We start from the raw sequence: 14361 nt of genomic DNA, 5'->3' as shown, positions 1-14361 counted from the left end.
GTGAGGTGAGTTTCTGAGTGGTAAAAATAAACTTTTCCCATTAATATTTTAGATGTTTTTTTCTATTTTTTGGGGGGTCCCCAAAGTTTGCAGGAAAACCTTACTTTCCACTTGGCCCTGAACTGTAGATTTACATATCCACAGATCAGGGCAGAGTTGGTCATTAGATCTATGGCTTAAGAGCCAGTCTTTGTAGATCTCCTCTTCCGTGTCCCCTGGAGTCAATGCCTTCTTTCCCCAGCTGGTCAGTAGCTATTTGCAAACTTGCATTAGGGCTTTTGCACAATTGGGATAACACGACAGCTTAGCTTGCAACAAAGCAAGTGCCCTCTGAAGCATCTCCGCATGCCTATGGGTCGATGCATTTAAGAAAAAGAAGAGCTTTTCACTACCCAAAGGAGTCCCAAGGTGGCATAAACACTCCTTCCCTTCCTCTCCCCACAACACATGCCCTGTGAGGTGGGTGGGGCCGAGAGACTTCTGACAGAACAGCGCTATCAGTGCAGGTCACCCAGTGGGCTGCTGGTGGAGGAACGGGGAATCAAACTTGCTTCTCCAGATTAGAGGCCACTGCTCTTAACCAACACACCAAACTGCCTCTCTCCAAGTCTCCGAGAAGGGGCAGGGGGCTGGACTGGATGCCCCTTTGTGGGTTCTTCAGCTGTGTGGGATGCTGGGGATTCAAAGGGAGGTTGTTACAAAGTCAGGGGACCACCGCAGAAAAGGCCCTCCGCCATGGCACCGCCACTTGATCAGAGAGGGGTGGGACTACAAGCAGGCTGTCTCCTTGAGATCTCAGTGCTCAGGTGGGTCTGTATGGGAGAAGGTGAGGGCCCTGATGGAGCTGCCAAAGTTCTGTAGAGCCTGCAAAATGGAGCTCTTCCACCAGGTCTTTGGTTAAGGCCAGGCTAGGAACAACAGGGTCCCCTCCTTGGCCTATGTTGTAACATCATGAGCACCCCATACCCTGAAGTGGCTGCTGGTTGGAGGCTTAGTGTGTGGGGGGATTATGCTGCCATCTTATATTTGTTTGACATGGGATTGTATGTATGTGCAACCTGCCACGGCTCTCCAGAGAGTGGCAGGCTAAAAACCTAATAAATAAATAGACAGATAAATAAATAATCTTAAGTCACAGCAAAGCATCAACAACAGGAAACACAATCATTCATTCATTCATTCATTCATTCATTCATTCATTCATTCATTCATTCATTCATTCATTCATTCATATGTTGCCCTCCCCAAAGGCTCAGGGCGGTTTACATAAGAACAAAGAACAATACATAAAACAGTCTATAAACATGTGAGTAACCTTACAATAGCAATAACTAATAGTTGTAACCATATAACAATATAACAGTATAAACAATACAACAGTGCAACAATGCAAACAGGTCCAGAGCATATTGGTGGAATTCTGAGGGGAGGGCGGGGGGGGGGGGGGAGAGCAGGGGCCCTTAAGCAACACACCAAACTGCCTCCGGGGGTTTGCTTTGAAGGAATCCTGGGGAATCCTATTTCGGCAGGCAGGCTGTGGAGGTTCCAGAGATGGATTTGGTTCTTCTGACAACTGCGATCTGTAGTCTCCCTTGGTGAAAAGGAAGTAAAATTGGTTTGAGGTGCAGTGTTCTTGTAGTGGAGGGCGGCCACCTTTTGCCTGGCCTGGGTTGCTGTGCTTTTCACCGTGGGCATTTTCAAGTGATCTGGAATTTATATTTATGGAATCTTATTTTATTGTTGTGAGGTATTTATTAGCCCCCTTTCTCTCTTATGGAACTCAACGAGGACAGGCTGAAGAGTCTGGGACTTTTCAGTTTAGAAAAGAGAAACTTTGCTAAAAGGGGAATATGGGAGATGTTGATAAAGCGATCCCTGGGGTGCAGAGAGTGGACCAAGATAAATGTTTCTTCCTCTTCCTCTCCCAAAAGACTAGCATGCCAGGGCGTCCAGTGAAGCTGGTGGGCAGTCGGGTCAGGACGGATAAGAAGGAAATACTACTTTATACAGAGGCATTAAAATGTGGTATTTGCTGTCAGAGGTTGTTGTGATGGCCACAGGCACCAAGCCTCAGAATCCCAGAGCCAGGAGCCAACATGGGGGGGGGGAGAGGGTGTCCTGGCCTCTTTGCCCTGTGGTTGGCCTTCCAGGAACTGAGTGACCAGCGTTTGAGACAGGAGGTTGGCCTGGACGGACTCTGTCCATGGTCTGAGTCAGCAGGGCTCTTCTGATGTTCCCCCGGCAGCTTAGAATGATGCCACAATGAATTCATTCTTCCCTTAGCTCCATGACCTTTTCCTGAGACTGTTTCTCTTACATTCTCTTGATGTTTGCTGATGGAGAGAGATTTCGAGGGTGCTCTTAAGAAACATCCTTCCACGGGGGGTAGACTAGTTTAGCTGCCTGGTGCTATACATTGGAGTGGATTGAGTCAAAGGTCTTTGAGGATATGCAAAGTACACATCTTCTTGGGAGGAATAATTTTTTAAAAAACAAAGTTCAGGCCAGAGAAGCAGCAAGTGTGGGGGGGGGGGGGAAGGCCACCCATTCCTTTAAGCTATCAATCATATCCCATTTTTATCCCTTCTTCCCCCCTCCAAAAAAAAAGCTTAAGGGTTGCATTTGGGGTTTTCCTTCTGATCATTTCCCCACACATCAATCCTGTGAGGTAGGTACAACTGAAAGCATGTGAGCTTCATGGCAGGGTGGGAGATTTAAAACCAGAGGATCGAACCATTCTACCATGACGTCTTTTCCCCCTGAGGTGGATAGGCAGTTTTGCAAATGTGAGCATACAACATCTTGTGATTTGACCTCTGAGTTGGCATGGGAAATTGGAAGATTATGTTAACTTGTGTTTTGCTGCCAAGTCACAGCCCATTTATGGAGACCGCACCCCCTTGGGCTTTCAAGGCAAGAGAGATGTCTGGCCTTTGCCAGCCTCTGCAGAGCAGCCCTGGACTTCCTGGTTGGTCTCCCAACCAAGCCCTAACCAGAGCTTGGTTTGCTTCTGAGATCTGAGAAGATTGGCCAGCCTGGGCCCTCCAAGTCTGGGAAGAGACCAACAGGTGTGGTTTGCCATGGCCTGCCTCTGCAGGGCAACCCTGGGCTTCCTTGGTGGTCCCCTGTCCAAGCAGAGCCAGCGTGGTGTAGTGATTAAGAGCAGCAGCCTCGAATCTAGAGTGCCAGGTTTGATTCCCTCCTCCTCCTCCTCACCAGGACTGACCTGCTTGGCTTCTGAACTAGCCTGAGCTGGCCAGGTAAGACCATGTGGGTTCATAGGAACCAAGATTTCTGGATATTAAATGACAATTATCAACTGATCAGGAAAAAAAATTGCTCAGGAAAAGTTTGCTCTTGTTTTCCTGCCTCCCCCTTTTAAAATGCTGGGTGAACACAGGTCTCTCTTGCATGGGATGTGTCAGAAGACTTGGGGTGGAGCCTAGGGAGGGCAGGGTTTAGGAGGGGAGGGACGCAGCTAGGTATATTGTCACAGAGTCCGCCCTCCAAAGCAGCCATTTTCTTCCGGAGCACTGATCTCTGTCATCTGAAGACCATTTGTTTTTCTGCTGCATCTCCAGGCCCTACCTGGCAGTTGGCAAAGTCCTAGTTGTACCCGCGGAGCCCCTCCAACCCACCAGCTCAGCTACTAAGCTCACAGTCCGACACCAACATTTTGGCCTCGATTTTGGGAGGGAGGGAGGCTAGGAACCCTGGCTGTTTATGGTAGGGGATTCTTACAGGAGACATATAGAAGAGAACCGATCTTGTATTTGAAAAGGCAAGAAAAATGTCCAGGAATTTAAAAAGGGAAGGCAAGGGTGTGTGGGGGGGGGGGGGGGAGAGGGGGAGAGAGACACCAGGGAGATTGCAAACTTTCTAAAGGGAAACTCCTGCCAGCTGGGAGGAATCTCAGGGGAATAAAATGCTTCTTGGGGTTTGCTTTGTTTTTTTTGGTATTTCTCTAGTTTCTGGGAAATGAGAGAAACAGATTTTTTCAGCGATGCACATCTTATGCTTCAACTTGTTTCCCCCTCCCCCCCTCTTCTTTCGTTCATATCCCTTCTGTCTTGCTTGGGTCCCCTTCCCCCCACCCACCCCGAATGGTCTATTTTTAGGTTAGGACAGAAAAGCCTCTATTTTCTTCCAACCCAGAGCTGGATAATTTGGTAAGGAGACATCTTATTTCTCTCTGTTTATTCAATGATCCCCAAACTGCCAACAAGGTTGTGACCGGTTCCCACTCTTGACAGACACACTTTTCTGTTTTGCAGGAATGTTATAGTGGCCACTGGCCACTGAGGGTGGGGTGGGGCGTAAAGAAGGTTTACGAAAGGTGGGACGTGCCTCCCCTGAAATTTCCTGGTCCTTTTGTCCATTTTGGTTTGGGGCTTGGGGCCATTTAAACCTAGCAGCTGATTCAGTGGTCCATTTTGCTTCCCCCTGCTTGCCGATGGGCCCAAACCTGCCAGTCCGTTTTATTGCTTTGTGTTGAGAACACCCTGAAGCTCTCATACTGAACTGGAATGTTTTGGTTTGTGCACATCTCTTGTGCCTTCCAATCAGAAGCCAGCACTGCCATGTTGCCCACTGATTGGCTACCTTGGATGTTCTCCTGATTCAGCAACAACTGCTGTGATTGGGGGAAGTCCCTAGCTTGAAATCTCCCTGGCGTCCCAAACTAGACAGCCTTCTACAAGCACTTTACCAGATGCTCCCAACTGCAGCATCTGGATCATATTGACTTCTAAATAAACGTGTGGAGCATGCACACGTCCTGTGATTTGAGAGGGGTTCAGTCAAAACAGGTTAACTTGGGGGATGTTTGCCAGACTTTTAAATGTAATTTGCTTTCCAATTGGGACCTGTTTCAAAATACTATGTTTCTAGTCCATAAGAAGCTTCACACATAAAGGTCTGATGCCATAAGGATAAGTGCTTGCGGGCGGCTTCCCTTTCTTTCTTCTGTGTTTGGAGTCAGTCCTGTGTTTCCAATCTAGTGCAAACCCAAGTTTTCCACAATGTCCATCTCTGCAATTTCTGCTTCCCTTCCGAATCAGGACTGCGAGACATAGTTCGATGCCAGATGCAGTACTTTGGTTGAAGAAGAAGCGCAAATTACATATGCTGCCCAAGTATATCCAGCAATCTTGGGGAACACTGTGAAATATTGGATATGGAGTTTCTCTGCCACTGAACTTCCTCCCTGACTTATGAAGATAGATTTCCTGTTGCGTTTTCTCTGCTTGCTGTGAAATAGCTTCAGCCTCGAATGAGCCAGTGGTGTTTTTGTGGGCACGCTGCAGTCTATGAAACAACCAAAGAGCTCCCCTCCCACCTTCACAAGGATCTTGACGAGGGTACATTTCTGTGAGCGTACTGGAATAACTGCTCACAGGATGCAAATTGTAAGACTGGCTTTAAAAACAGCCCTGGCAAGGCCTCTCTGCAGGGATCCCGAACACGGCATCCAGAGGGCACCCACGGCACCCAAGTGTCTTAGGGAAGCAGGCAGGGCCAGATGGGGCTTTTGGCGATTTCAGTGGCTGTTCAGATTGTTTTTTACAAAGTGGCAACAACTGCCACCACAGCACAAGGATCTGCTGAAGGGAAGCCATGGCAGCCATTTTCTGGCTGCGTCCATCTTGCTGTGTCAGAATGCCAAGGCTCAAAAAAGGTTGGGGATCGCTTTCTGTAAAACACCAGTGTAAAGTTTCATGGACCTTCCCATGCCGTGTAAAGTTCCATGGACCTTCCCAAAAGGTTGGGGATCGCTTTCTGTAAAACACCAAAGTTCCATGGACCTTCCCATGCCACGTTTCCATCAGCCTTAAGACCGTTCATTTGAGGCCTAAAAACACACTTCTCCAGGGTGTCTCCACAGCTTGTGAGGGCTATGAGAAACTTTGGTGGGCTCTGCAGCGAAATGTACAGTATCTGTGTCTGGTGAAGCTACCAGGCATCCAATGCAGGTACCCAGGTGTGAAGCCACCTGCCCTATCTTGTTTTATAGCCCAAGCCACCGCATGCTTATTGAGGAGTAAACCTTCCTCTCTGCAAGGGAGCCTCCTTTCAAATCAATGTGCAAATAATGTGTTCTGCTTCAATCTGTTTGTTGGGCTTTAAAAGCAAGCCTCTCTTTTTTGTTTTTCTTTAATTCTATTTACAGATGATCCAAGCTATCCAAGTCCTGAGGTTCCACCTTCTGGAATTAGAAAAAGTAAGTTGCAACTCCCACAAATTATAGATGCCCTTTTCCCTATTCTGTATTCTTCACGAGTAGAGATTTGGGAAACCGGCAGGAGATGATTTCTGCTTTATTTGTAGCACCCTGAAGGGGAGACCCTCCCTCCCTCCTATTCTCTTCCATTTCCTTCCTCCCTCCCTTCCTTTTTTAGCACCTTGAGGCGGCTAACAACATGGGTCGATTCAATACGATTTGAAACCATAAAGTGTAAAATATAGACAATCAATAAAACTAGGATTAATGACCCCCTAATCACCAATTGGTTGTAATCATGGATCAGCCCAATACTTATCAGGATGGTTACTGCTGTAACTATGAAAAGGGGAGCATTCTCTCCTTCCTTTGATCCTCACAACAGCCCTGTGAGGTAGGTAGGTGAGCCTGGGAGTGCATGACTAGAGAACTTTCATGATCTATGAGGGGAATTTGAATCTAAACACTCTTAACCAGTACAGCAGACTGGCTTGCAGTTCATGGTGCAGTTCACTGTGTAAACTGATCTGGGTTGTATGAATTTCACATGAATAAAATTTGCCCTCCAAATTCTGCGCACAGGAAAATGCATTATCCAAACTCAGCATATCTGCATGTTCTCTCTTGGCTTTATAGAGCCAGCTTGGTGTATTGGGGAAGAGTGGTGTCCTCTAATCTGTGTGGGTAGGGTTTGGGCAAAGGAGGGCCTTCAGTGGGGTGGAATGCCCACCTTCCAAAGTGGCCATTTTCTTCAGTGGAGCTGATCTCGGACACCTGGACATCAACTGTAATCCCAGGAGCCCTGAACAAAATCTCCAGCTACCACCTGGAAGTTGGCAACCCTGGTTTACAGAGCCTATTTTTTCTTCTTCTGTGAAATGGCAATCTTTGCCCGGTACTCTGTACGGCCCTTAGGGCACTCCCTTATTGTTTTACGTGGCACGCTGGAGCTCTCCCCAGAGGGAAAATGAACTATCCCAAACTATAAGTTCTCTCTCTTTTTTGTAAAGCTATCCTGAAGCAACATAAAAGCTTGCAAGTAATTTACCCTTTTCTCACTTGCTCGGCAACAGCTGGCTGCAATCTTGAACGATCTTCTAGGATGAGAACAGGGTGGGGTGGGCGGAGAGAGGCTTTAAAAATAGATTCTGGGCCTCCTTGGCTGTTCTGTTCCAAATTCTATGTCAGGCCCCAGGTCAGCTTCCAGGTGGGACCTGGGGATCCCCTGGAATTACAGCTCATCTCTTACTACAGAGATCAGGAAGGACGTTGCACCCCACTGAGGGCCATCCGCAGGCTCCACCCCCAAATCTCCAGGATAAAAATGCCATCCTGCAGGTGGGCCCTGGGATCCCCTGGAATTACTGCTCATCTCCGAACTACAGAAACAGACGGCTGAGGTGTCCCCACTCCCCAAACCCTGTCTTTCATAGGCTTCCCCCACCCCAAATCACCAGGAATTCCCTAACTCAGAGTTGGCAACATTTATCTGCAAGTCCTACTGGCTGCTACTGCTTGGGGGGGGGGGGGACCGCCTCCCCTCTTTTGTCGGAATGAGCTAGTTACCCACTCAATAAAACCCCTGTGTGTGAAACCCGATAAATCCCTTGTTAATGTGGTAATTTTGTTATTGTGGTAATTAACCCCTTGATTCCTGCGGTGGGTGCCTGCTGGTAGGAAACAGGCCCTCTGAAGTCAGGTTTTAATCTTTGAGCCTTGTGGATAAACGGGGGGTGGGGGGGTGGGGGGGTGCTACGTTGATTTAGGGATAGGGTTGTGCAGAGATGAAACGTTCCTGCGGGTGACCAGGGGGGCCAGTCTTGTTCAGCCGCCGCAGGGGCAAAAAGCAACTGGTTTTACATTTCCAACACACATCCTATTTAGGTCCCGTGGCGTGGCCTCCGTAGCTAGTCTGGAACCCCTTATTTTTTGGGGGTGGGTTCTGAAATAATCTGGGGTGATTGACAGGTGCTCCAAGGAACCATGTAAGATCTATGGCTAAAAGTCAGAGAATCCCGCCCTCCCTCTTTGTAGGGAAGAAAAAGGGCTCTAGATCTCACCATTACAAGAGGAGGCTTGAAAAGGTGAAGTGGAGAACCCTGAGAAAGTACAAAGGGGGACTATTTCTTCATGGGGCAAGTGAACAACTTCTGGAACTTGCAGCTAGAGGATGTAATGATGGTCATAGGCAGAGGCGGCTTTAAAATTGTCATGGAGGAGAGATCACTAGATGTGGAAACTGAGAGGAACCTCCACGTTCAGAGGCAGTCAGCCTCTGAATCCCAGAGCCAGGAGGCAACATCAGGAGAAGGCCCCGAACTCTGTGCCCTGTCGTTGGCCCTCCAGGGGAACTGGCTGGCCCCTGTGTGAGATGGGAGGCAGGCCTGGATGGGCCCTCCCTGGTCTGACCCAGCAGGGCTCCCCTGATGTCCTTAGGAAGGCCTTGGCTTCTCTGCCCTATGGCTGGCCCTCCAGAGGAACTGGCTGGCCCCTGTGTGAGACGGGAGGCTGGACTGGATGGACCCTCCCTGGTCTGACCCAGCAGGGCTCTCCTGATGTCCTTAGGACGGCCTCGGCCTCCCTGCCCTGTGGCTGGCCCTCCAGAGGAACTGGCTGGCCCCTGGGTGAGACGGGAGGTGGACTGGATGGACCCTCCCTGGTCTGACCCAGCAGGGCTCCCCTGATGTCCTTAGGAAGGCCTTGGCTTCTCTGCCCTATGGCTGGCCCTCCAGAGGAACTGGCTGGCCCCTGGGTGAGACGGGAGGCTGGACTGGATGGACCCTCCCTGGTCTGACCCAGCAGGGCTCTCCTGATGTCCTTAGGACGGCCTCGGCCTCCCTGCCCTGTGGCTGGCCCTCCAGAGGAACTGGCTGGCCCCTGGGTGAGACGGGAGGCTGGTCTGGATGGACCCTCCCTGGTCTGACCCAGCAGGGCTCTTCTGATGTTATTACGAAGGCCTCGGCCTCCCTGCCCTGTGGCTGGCCCTCCAGAGGAAGGCCTGTCTGTGTGAGAGAGTTCCCCTGGAGGTCCAGCCACAGGGCAAAGAGGCCAAGGCCCTCCCTGATAAGAATATAAGAAAAACCCTGCTGGGTCAGACCAGGGCGAGGGTCTATCCAGTCCAGCCTCCCGTCTCACCTAAGGGACAGCCAGTTCTCTGGAGGGCCAGCCACAGGGCAGGGAGGCCTTCATAATAATATCAGAGGAGCCCTGCTGGGTCAGACCAGGGAGGGCCCATCCAGTCCAGCCTCCCGTCTCACACAGGGGCCAGCCAGTTCCCCTGGAGAACCCTGTTGGATCAGACCAGGGAAGGTCCACCTAGTCCAGTGGCCCCAACCAGTTCCTTTGGAGGGCCAATGACAGGACTGCAACCTTCCCCCAAGGGTTCTTCCTGGCCCTGGGATTCAAAGGTTTATTATATTTGGCTGCGGGCCAAATATCAGCATTCCTGGAAGAAACTTCAGCCCTTGACCCATTTCAGTCGGGCTTCCGGCCTGGCCATGGGGTGGAGACAGCGCCAGTTGCCCTGACGCATGACCTCCGCTGCCAACTGGACCGAGGCGGGTCAGCGCTGCTGATACTATTAGAAGAAGAAGAGCTGGTTCTTATATTAGACCTGTCGGCAGCGTTTGACACAGTCAATCATGAGCTCCTAGCTCACCGCCTTGCCGATGCTGGGATACGGGGGACAGCCCTCAAATGGCTGATCTCCTTCCTCCAGGGTCGCGGACAGAGGGTAGCAATAGGAGAGAGAGTATCTAGCCGTCACCAGCTCACATGTGGAGTCCCACAAGGAGCAGTGCTCTCTCCTATCCTATTTAATATCTTCATGCGCCCTCTTGCTCAGCTGGTGCGGGGTTGCCACCAATATGCAGATGACACCCAGCTCTTCCTCCTGATGGATGACTGCCCTGACTCCCCCCCCCCCCCCGAATTTTAGCCAGATGCCTGGAAACAGTGACAAAATGGATCAAGCAGAGTCGTCTGAAGCTCAACCCTGCAAAGACGGAGGTCCCGTGGTTTGGTAGGAAGGGACCATGGGAGGAAGTGCATCTGCCCACCCTGGACGGTTTGCAGCTCCTAGTGACTCACTCCGCCAGTAACCTGGGTGTGATCCTGGATGCTTCCCTTACAATGTAAGCCCAGGTCACAAAGGTAGCACGGCTGGCATTTTACCACCTCCGCCAAGCCAAACTACTTAGTGCCCTACCTGGAACCAGAGCACCTAGCCACAGTGATCCATGCGATGGTCACCTCCAGACTGGACTTCTGCAACTCACTCTACGCAGGCCTACCCTTATCTTTGATCCGGAAACTACAACTGGTGCAGAAAGCTGCAGCCAGGATTCTCACTAAGACATCATGGAGATCACATATCCGGCCGGTACTTCAAGAACTTGGTTGGCTCCCAGTTGAATTCCGGATTAAGTTTAAGGTTTTGGTAATCACCTTTAAGGCCATACGCGGTCTGGGCCCAGTGTATCTGAGAGGCCGCCTCCCTGCCCCAGAAGAGCTCTACGCTCCATCACCTCCAACAGGCTGTGGATCCCTGGCCCTAAAGAGGCATGTTGGACCTCAACAAGGGCCATGGCCTTTTCAGTCCTGGCCCCCACCTGGTGGAATGAGCTCCCCGAAGAGATCAGGGCCCTGCCAGAACTTCCACAATCCCACAGGGCCTGCAAAAAGGAGCCACCAGGCATTTGGTGGGGCAGACTGACCCATAACATCTACAGGTCCCTCCCACCCAGACCGAGAGATCGAACCTGCTGAGGGAAAGTTATTGTTAAAATACTGTTCTTGTTGGTATGTTATTGTTATTGTTATATTGTTATATTGATTTTGAGAGTGTTCTATGTAAATGTTTCAAAATGTTTTCTGTAAACCGCCTAGAGCTGTAGGGAAGGGCAGTATAAAAATCTAAATCAATCAATCAATCTCTGAATGTGATTCCCCTCAGCCCCGGATAAACCCATCCTCTATGACTAATTTAAGCCTGTTTATTCCTCCATGTAGTACATGCTCTGGCAGCAAATTCCAGATTTTAACAACTCTGTGTGTGAACCATTGTTTCCTTTTGTCCATGCTTGCTGGCCTTTTGTCCATCACCCGGCTCCACCTACTTTTGAAAGGCAGTTGATGGGTGCCGAGGAGGTGTGGGAGGAGGCTCCCATGGTGCTCATGGGTGCCACATTGGGGAGCCCTGCATTAAATGAAATCCCTGGTAAGGACCTCAATGGAAAATGGCCAAATGGGCTGGCATCCCATTTTCTTTTTAATTGGGATTTTGTTGTTGTTCCCTGATGCTGTAATAGGTCCATGACCTCTGTGACAATTTTTGCCACCGTTACATCACTTGCCTCAAGGGGAAGATGCCCATCGACCTGGTGATAGATGACAGGGACGGGGGCTCCAAATCAGACCTCGAAGATTTTGGTGGATCTTGCGCAAGTCTCTCTGACCAGGTGAGCCGCCCAAACATTGTGGCCACCCAGCCCCACAAATGATGTTGAACGCCTGTTTTGGCAATAGCCACAGAAAAATTGCTCCCAGTTGTGTAACTGGCCAAATGCTGTGAATGTTTTAACATCTGTAGCAGGGTCTGGAGGAGCGGTCTACCCACTTAGAATTTCGTCGACCCAGATTTTGGGGGTTGTTTGGTTCCCATGCATGTGTTCAAAGAACAGCTAAGAAATCTCTGGGATACCAGCTCCCAAAGAAAGTCATGCATGTGTCAGAAAATGCTTCAGCTGAGTTCTGGAGCAGCATGCAAACAGTGACTGTACAGAATTGGGACCTTTATCAGCCATAGCCATGATGCAAGTTCGGCTTCAGGAAGGTCTTGGAAATGGCTAATGTGCTATTTCACTTGGATTTTCCCTCTTTTACATGTTGCTCTTTTAAAGGTGCTGAGAAGGTACCTTTAAGAAGGGTTTGACCCTTTGACTCTTGTGGAGCTTGCTATTTCTTCTTGCGCTGGGCTGTTGCTCCTTGGTTTCGTGGTTAAGAGTGGCGGCCTTTAATATGACAAGCCAGGCTTTGTTCCCAACTCCTTCACGTGCAGCCAGCAGAGTTACCTTGGGCTCTTCACAGTCCTGATAGTGCTGTTCTCACAGAGCAGTTCTCTCAGAGCTCTCTCAGCCCCTCACAGGGTGTTTGCTGGGTGGAGAGGAAGGGAAAGTCATAGTAAGCCACTTTGAGACTCCTTCGGGCAGTGAAAAGCGGGATGCAAAAAATTGCTCTTCTTCTTCTTGCATACTCCCAAAAGTGCCGATCGGCCTGCATGTGATTACACCTTCTGTGAAATAGTCTTGATGATGCCCTACATCTCTTCCTGCTCCTTTCCAAAGAGTCACAATAGCTGTCTGGGACTCCTTTTGCTCTCTGGGACATGTTCTTTCCTGCTATGAATATGTGACTCTTTAAAAAAATAACTTTGAAAAACGGAAGTCCTGGATACTTCATTTCCTCTCAGAGGTAGTCCCCCCCAAAAAAAAAATCTTTTGGGGGAAGAAGTGCTTCCCATCTAACCTTGCTGTGCTCAACCTTGCCTAGTTCGTGACTCAACAGGCAGAGATTGTACAGAAAGAAACGTTTGGAGCAAAATGCTATCGAATGATTTGGGGGGCAGCCCTGCCCTCTGGTCTGGAAAGGGGGCCTGCCATAGGAACATGGCAACTCCTTTGTTAGTTGGGGCCTGACGATCTGCTGGTATTACAACTGAACTCCAGACGACAGAGATCAGTTTCCTTGGAGGAAATACCTGCTTCTGAGGGCAGACCCAGGGCTTCATGGCCTGCTGGGGCATCCGTGGTCTCTGTCCCATTCAGGTGGGCCACCTGTGGCTTGCTTTGGGGTCTCGAAGGGGCAGCCATTTATTTCGGAGAGTTGAAAGATATTTGGCAGTTCTTAGCCCCTGGCCCAACTGGTCAGGTAGGGTTTTGGGGGGTTGTTTCACTACAATCCTTCTTGGTCCAGATGACCGTCATCTGTGTACAACCCACAAGGAAAACAAACCCGTCCCTGGCTCATGACTGACTGTTTCTGGGCTTACGTTCGCAGGGAAGCGGCAGATTAATAAAATAACAAGGCAACACAATCTTTGCAGTTCCTTGCCTGACCCCAACCCCCTGGCCTCTCAACACCAAGCACACTCCCCACTGCTTAGGAAAAAACGCCATGAACTGAGAGAAAAGAGTCAGGGCCATTTTTTTTGGGGGGGGGGGGGAGGCGGGGAATAATCATTCCTGACATTTTGCTGGTGACGAAGGCAATGCAGTCGCCTCTTGCACCTCCCCAGGCCTCTGTCCTCCCCATTCCACCCCTAAAGTTTCTTGCCTTTCCCATGCACCGCTAATGCAGCCGACCCATTCATTTGCCTATAGCTACAATCTTGCATTTTTCATGCACCCTGGGGCTATCGGGCTGGGAGATGCACAGAATGGAGTTTGGGGGGTCAAGGAGAAGAGAGGGGACTGGGCAGCCCACCAGCAGTGGATCCCACCAGCAGCAGAGACTCCACCGGCTAAGGTCTGATCTTCCTCCAGTGGGGAGTCGAGCACCCTTCTGGAGTCCTGAGCATCATTGCTCCCCTTTCCCCCTTTTCCAATCTAATCCCCCATCCATCCACTCAGCCGTGAAATAATACAAGCAGTGGTGGGATTTCCCCTGAAAGAAAATAAACAGTCTGTATCGTAAGAATGAGTCTGCCAGTCATTATACCAGGGTGGTCTGCCCTCGGTTGGGAAATACCTAGAGGTTTTGGGGAGGGCGGGGGAGGGGAGGGGAGAAGCTTCAGTGGGGTGTGATGCCAGCAAGTCCCTTCTCCAGAGCAGCCATTTCTCCAGGTGAACTGATCTCTGTCACCTGGAGATCAGTTGAAATCCTGGGGGATCTGCAGCTACTGACTGGAAGCTGGCAACCCTATATTATACCGGTGTGAAGTCCTTCCCCTCCCCCAACCCTGCCCGCCGTCCCAAAGCACCAGGAATTCCCCAGCCTAAAGCTGTGAAACTGACTCTTGGTCCCTTCAGTGTATACTGGATCAGACTTATCTCAGTAAAACTCAACCTGAGGCCTTGCACCTTCCCATGTAGTTTTTGCTCCATGGGGGTAGGGGGTGTCAGTTCTCAGGTAGACTATTCCTA

The 14361-nt window shown here is 50.1% G+C and overlaps 1 protein-coding gene across 6 annotated transcripts in view; it reads left to right on the top strand.

Annotated features, from left to right (window-relative positions):
• MEIS3 (Meis homeobox 3) overlaps positions 1-14361 on the top strand; it is a 61172-nt gene that overhangs the window by 13692 nt on the left and 33119 nt on the right. For 5 of the 6 annotated variants that reach the window (XM_077336523.1, XM_077336522.1, XM_077336526.1 and 2 more), the window contains exons 4-6: positions 4119-4169; positions 6170-6220; positions 11530-11679. In XM_077336523.1, the coding sequence (XP_077192638.1) occupies positions 4119-4169; positions 6170-6220; positions 11530-11679 (252 nt within the window). The remainder of the gene's footprint in view (positions 1-4118; positions 4170-6169; positions 6221-11529; positions 11680-14361) is intronic. The other variant, XM_077336527.1, reaches the window with a different exon arrangement.

Source organism: Paroedura picta, chromosome 5, assembly GCF_049243985.1.
Source record: "Paroedura picta isolate Pp20150507F chromosome 5, Ppicta_v3.0, whole genome shotgun sequence".
In the NCBI taxonomy this organism is placed as follows: domain Eukaryota; kingdom Metazoa; phylum Chordata; class Lepidosauria; order Squamata; family Gekkonidae; genus Paroedura; species Paroedura picta.
The sequence above is the reverse complement of the archived record's forward strand: the minus strand, read 5'-3'. Positions and strand labels throughout refer to the sequence as shown.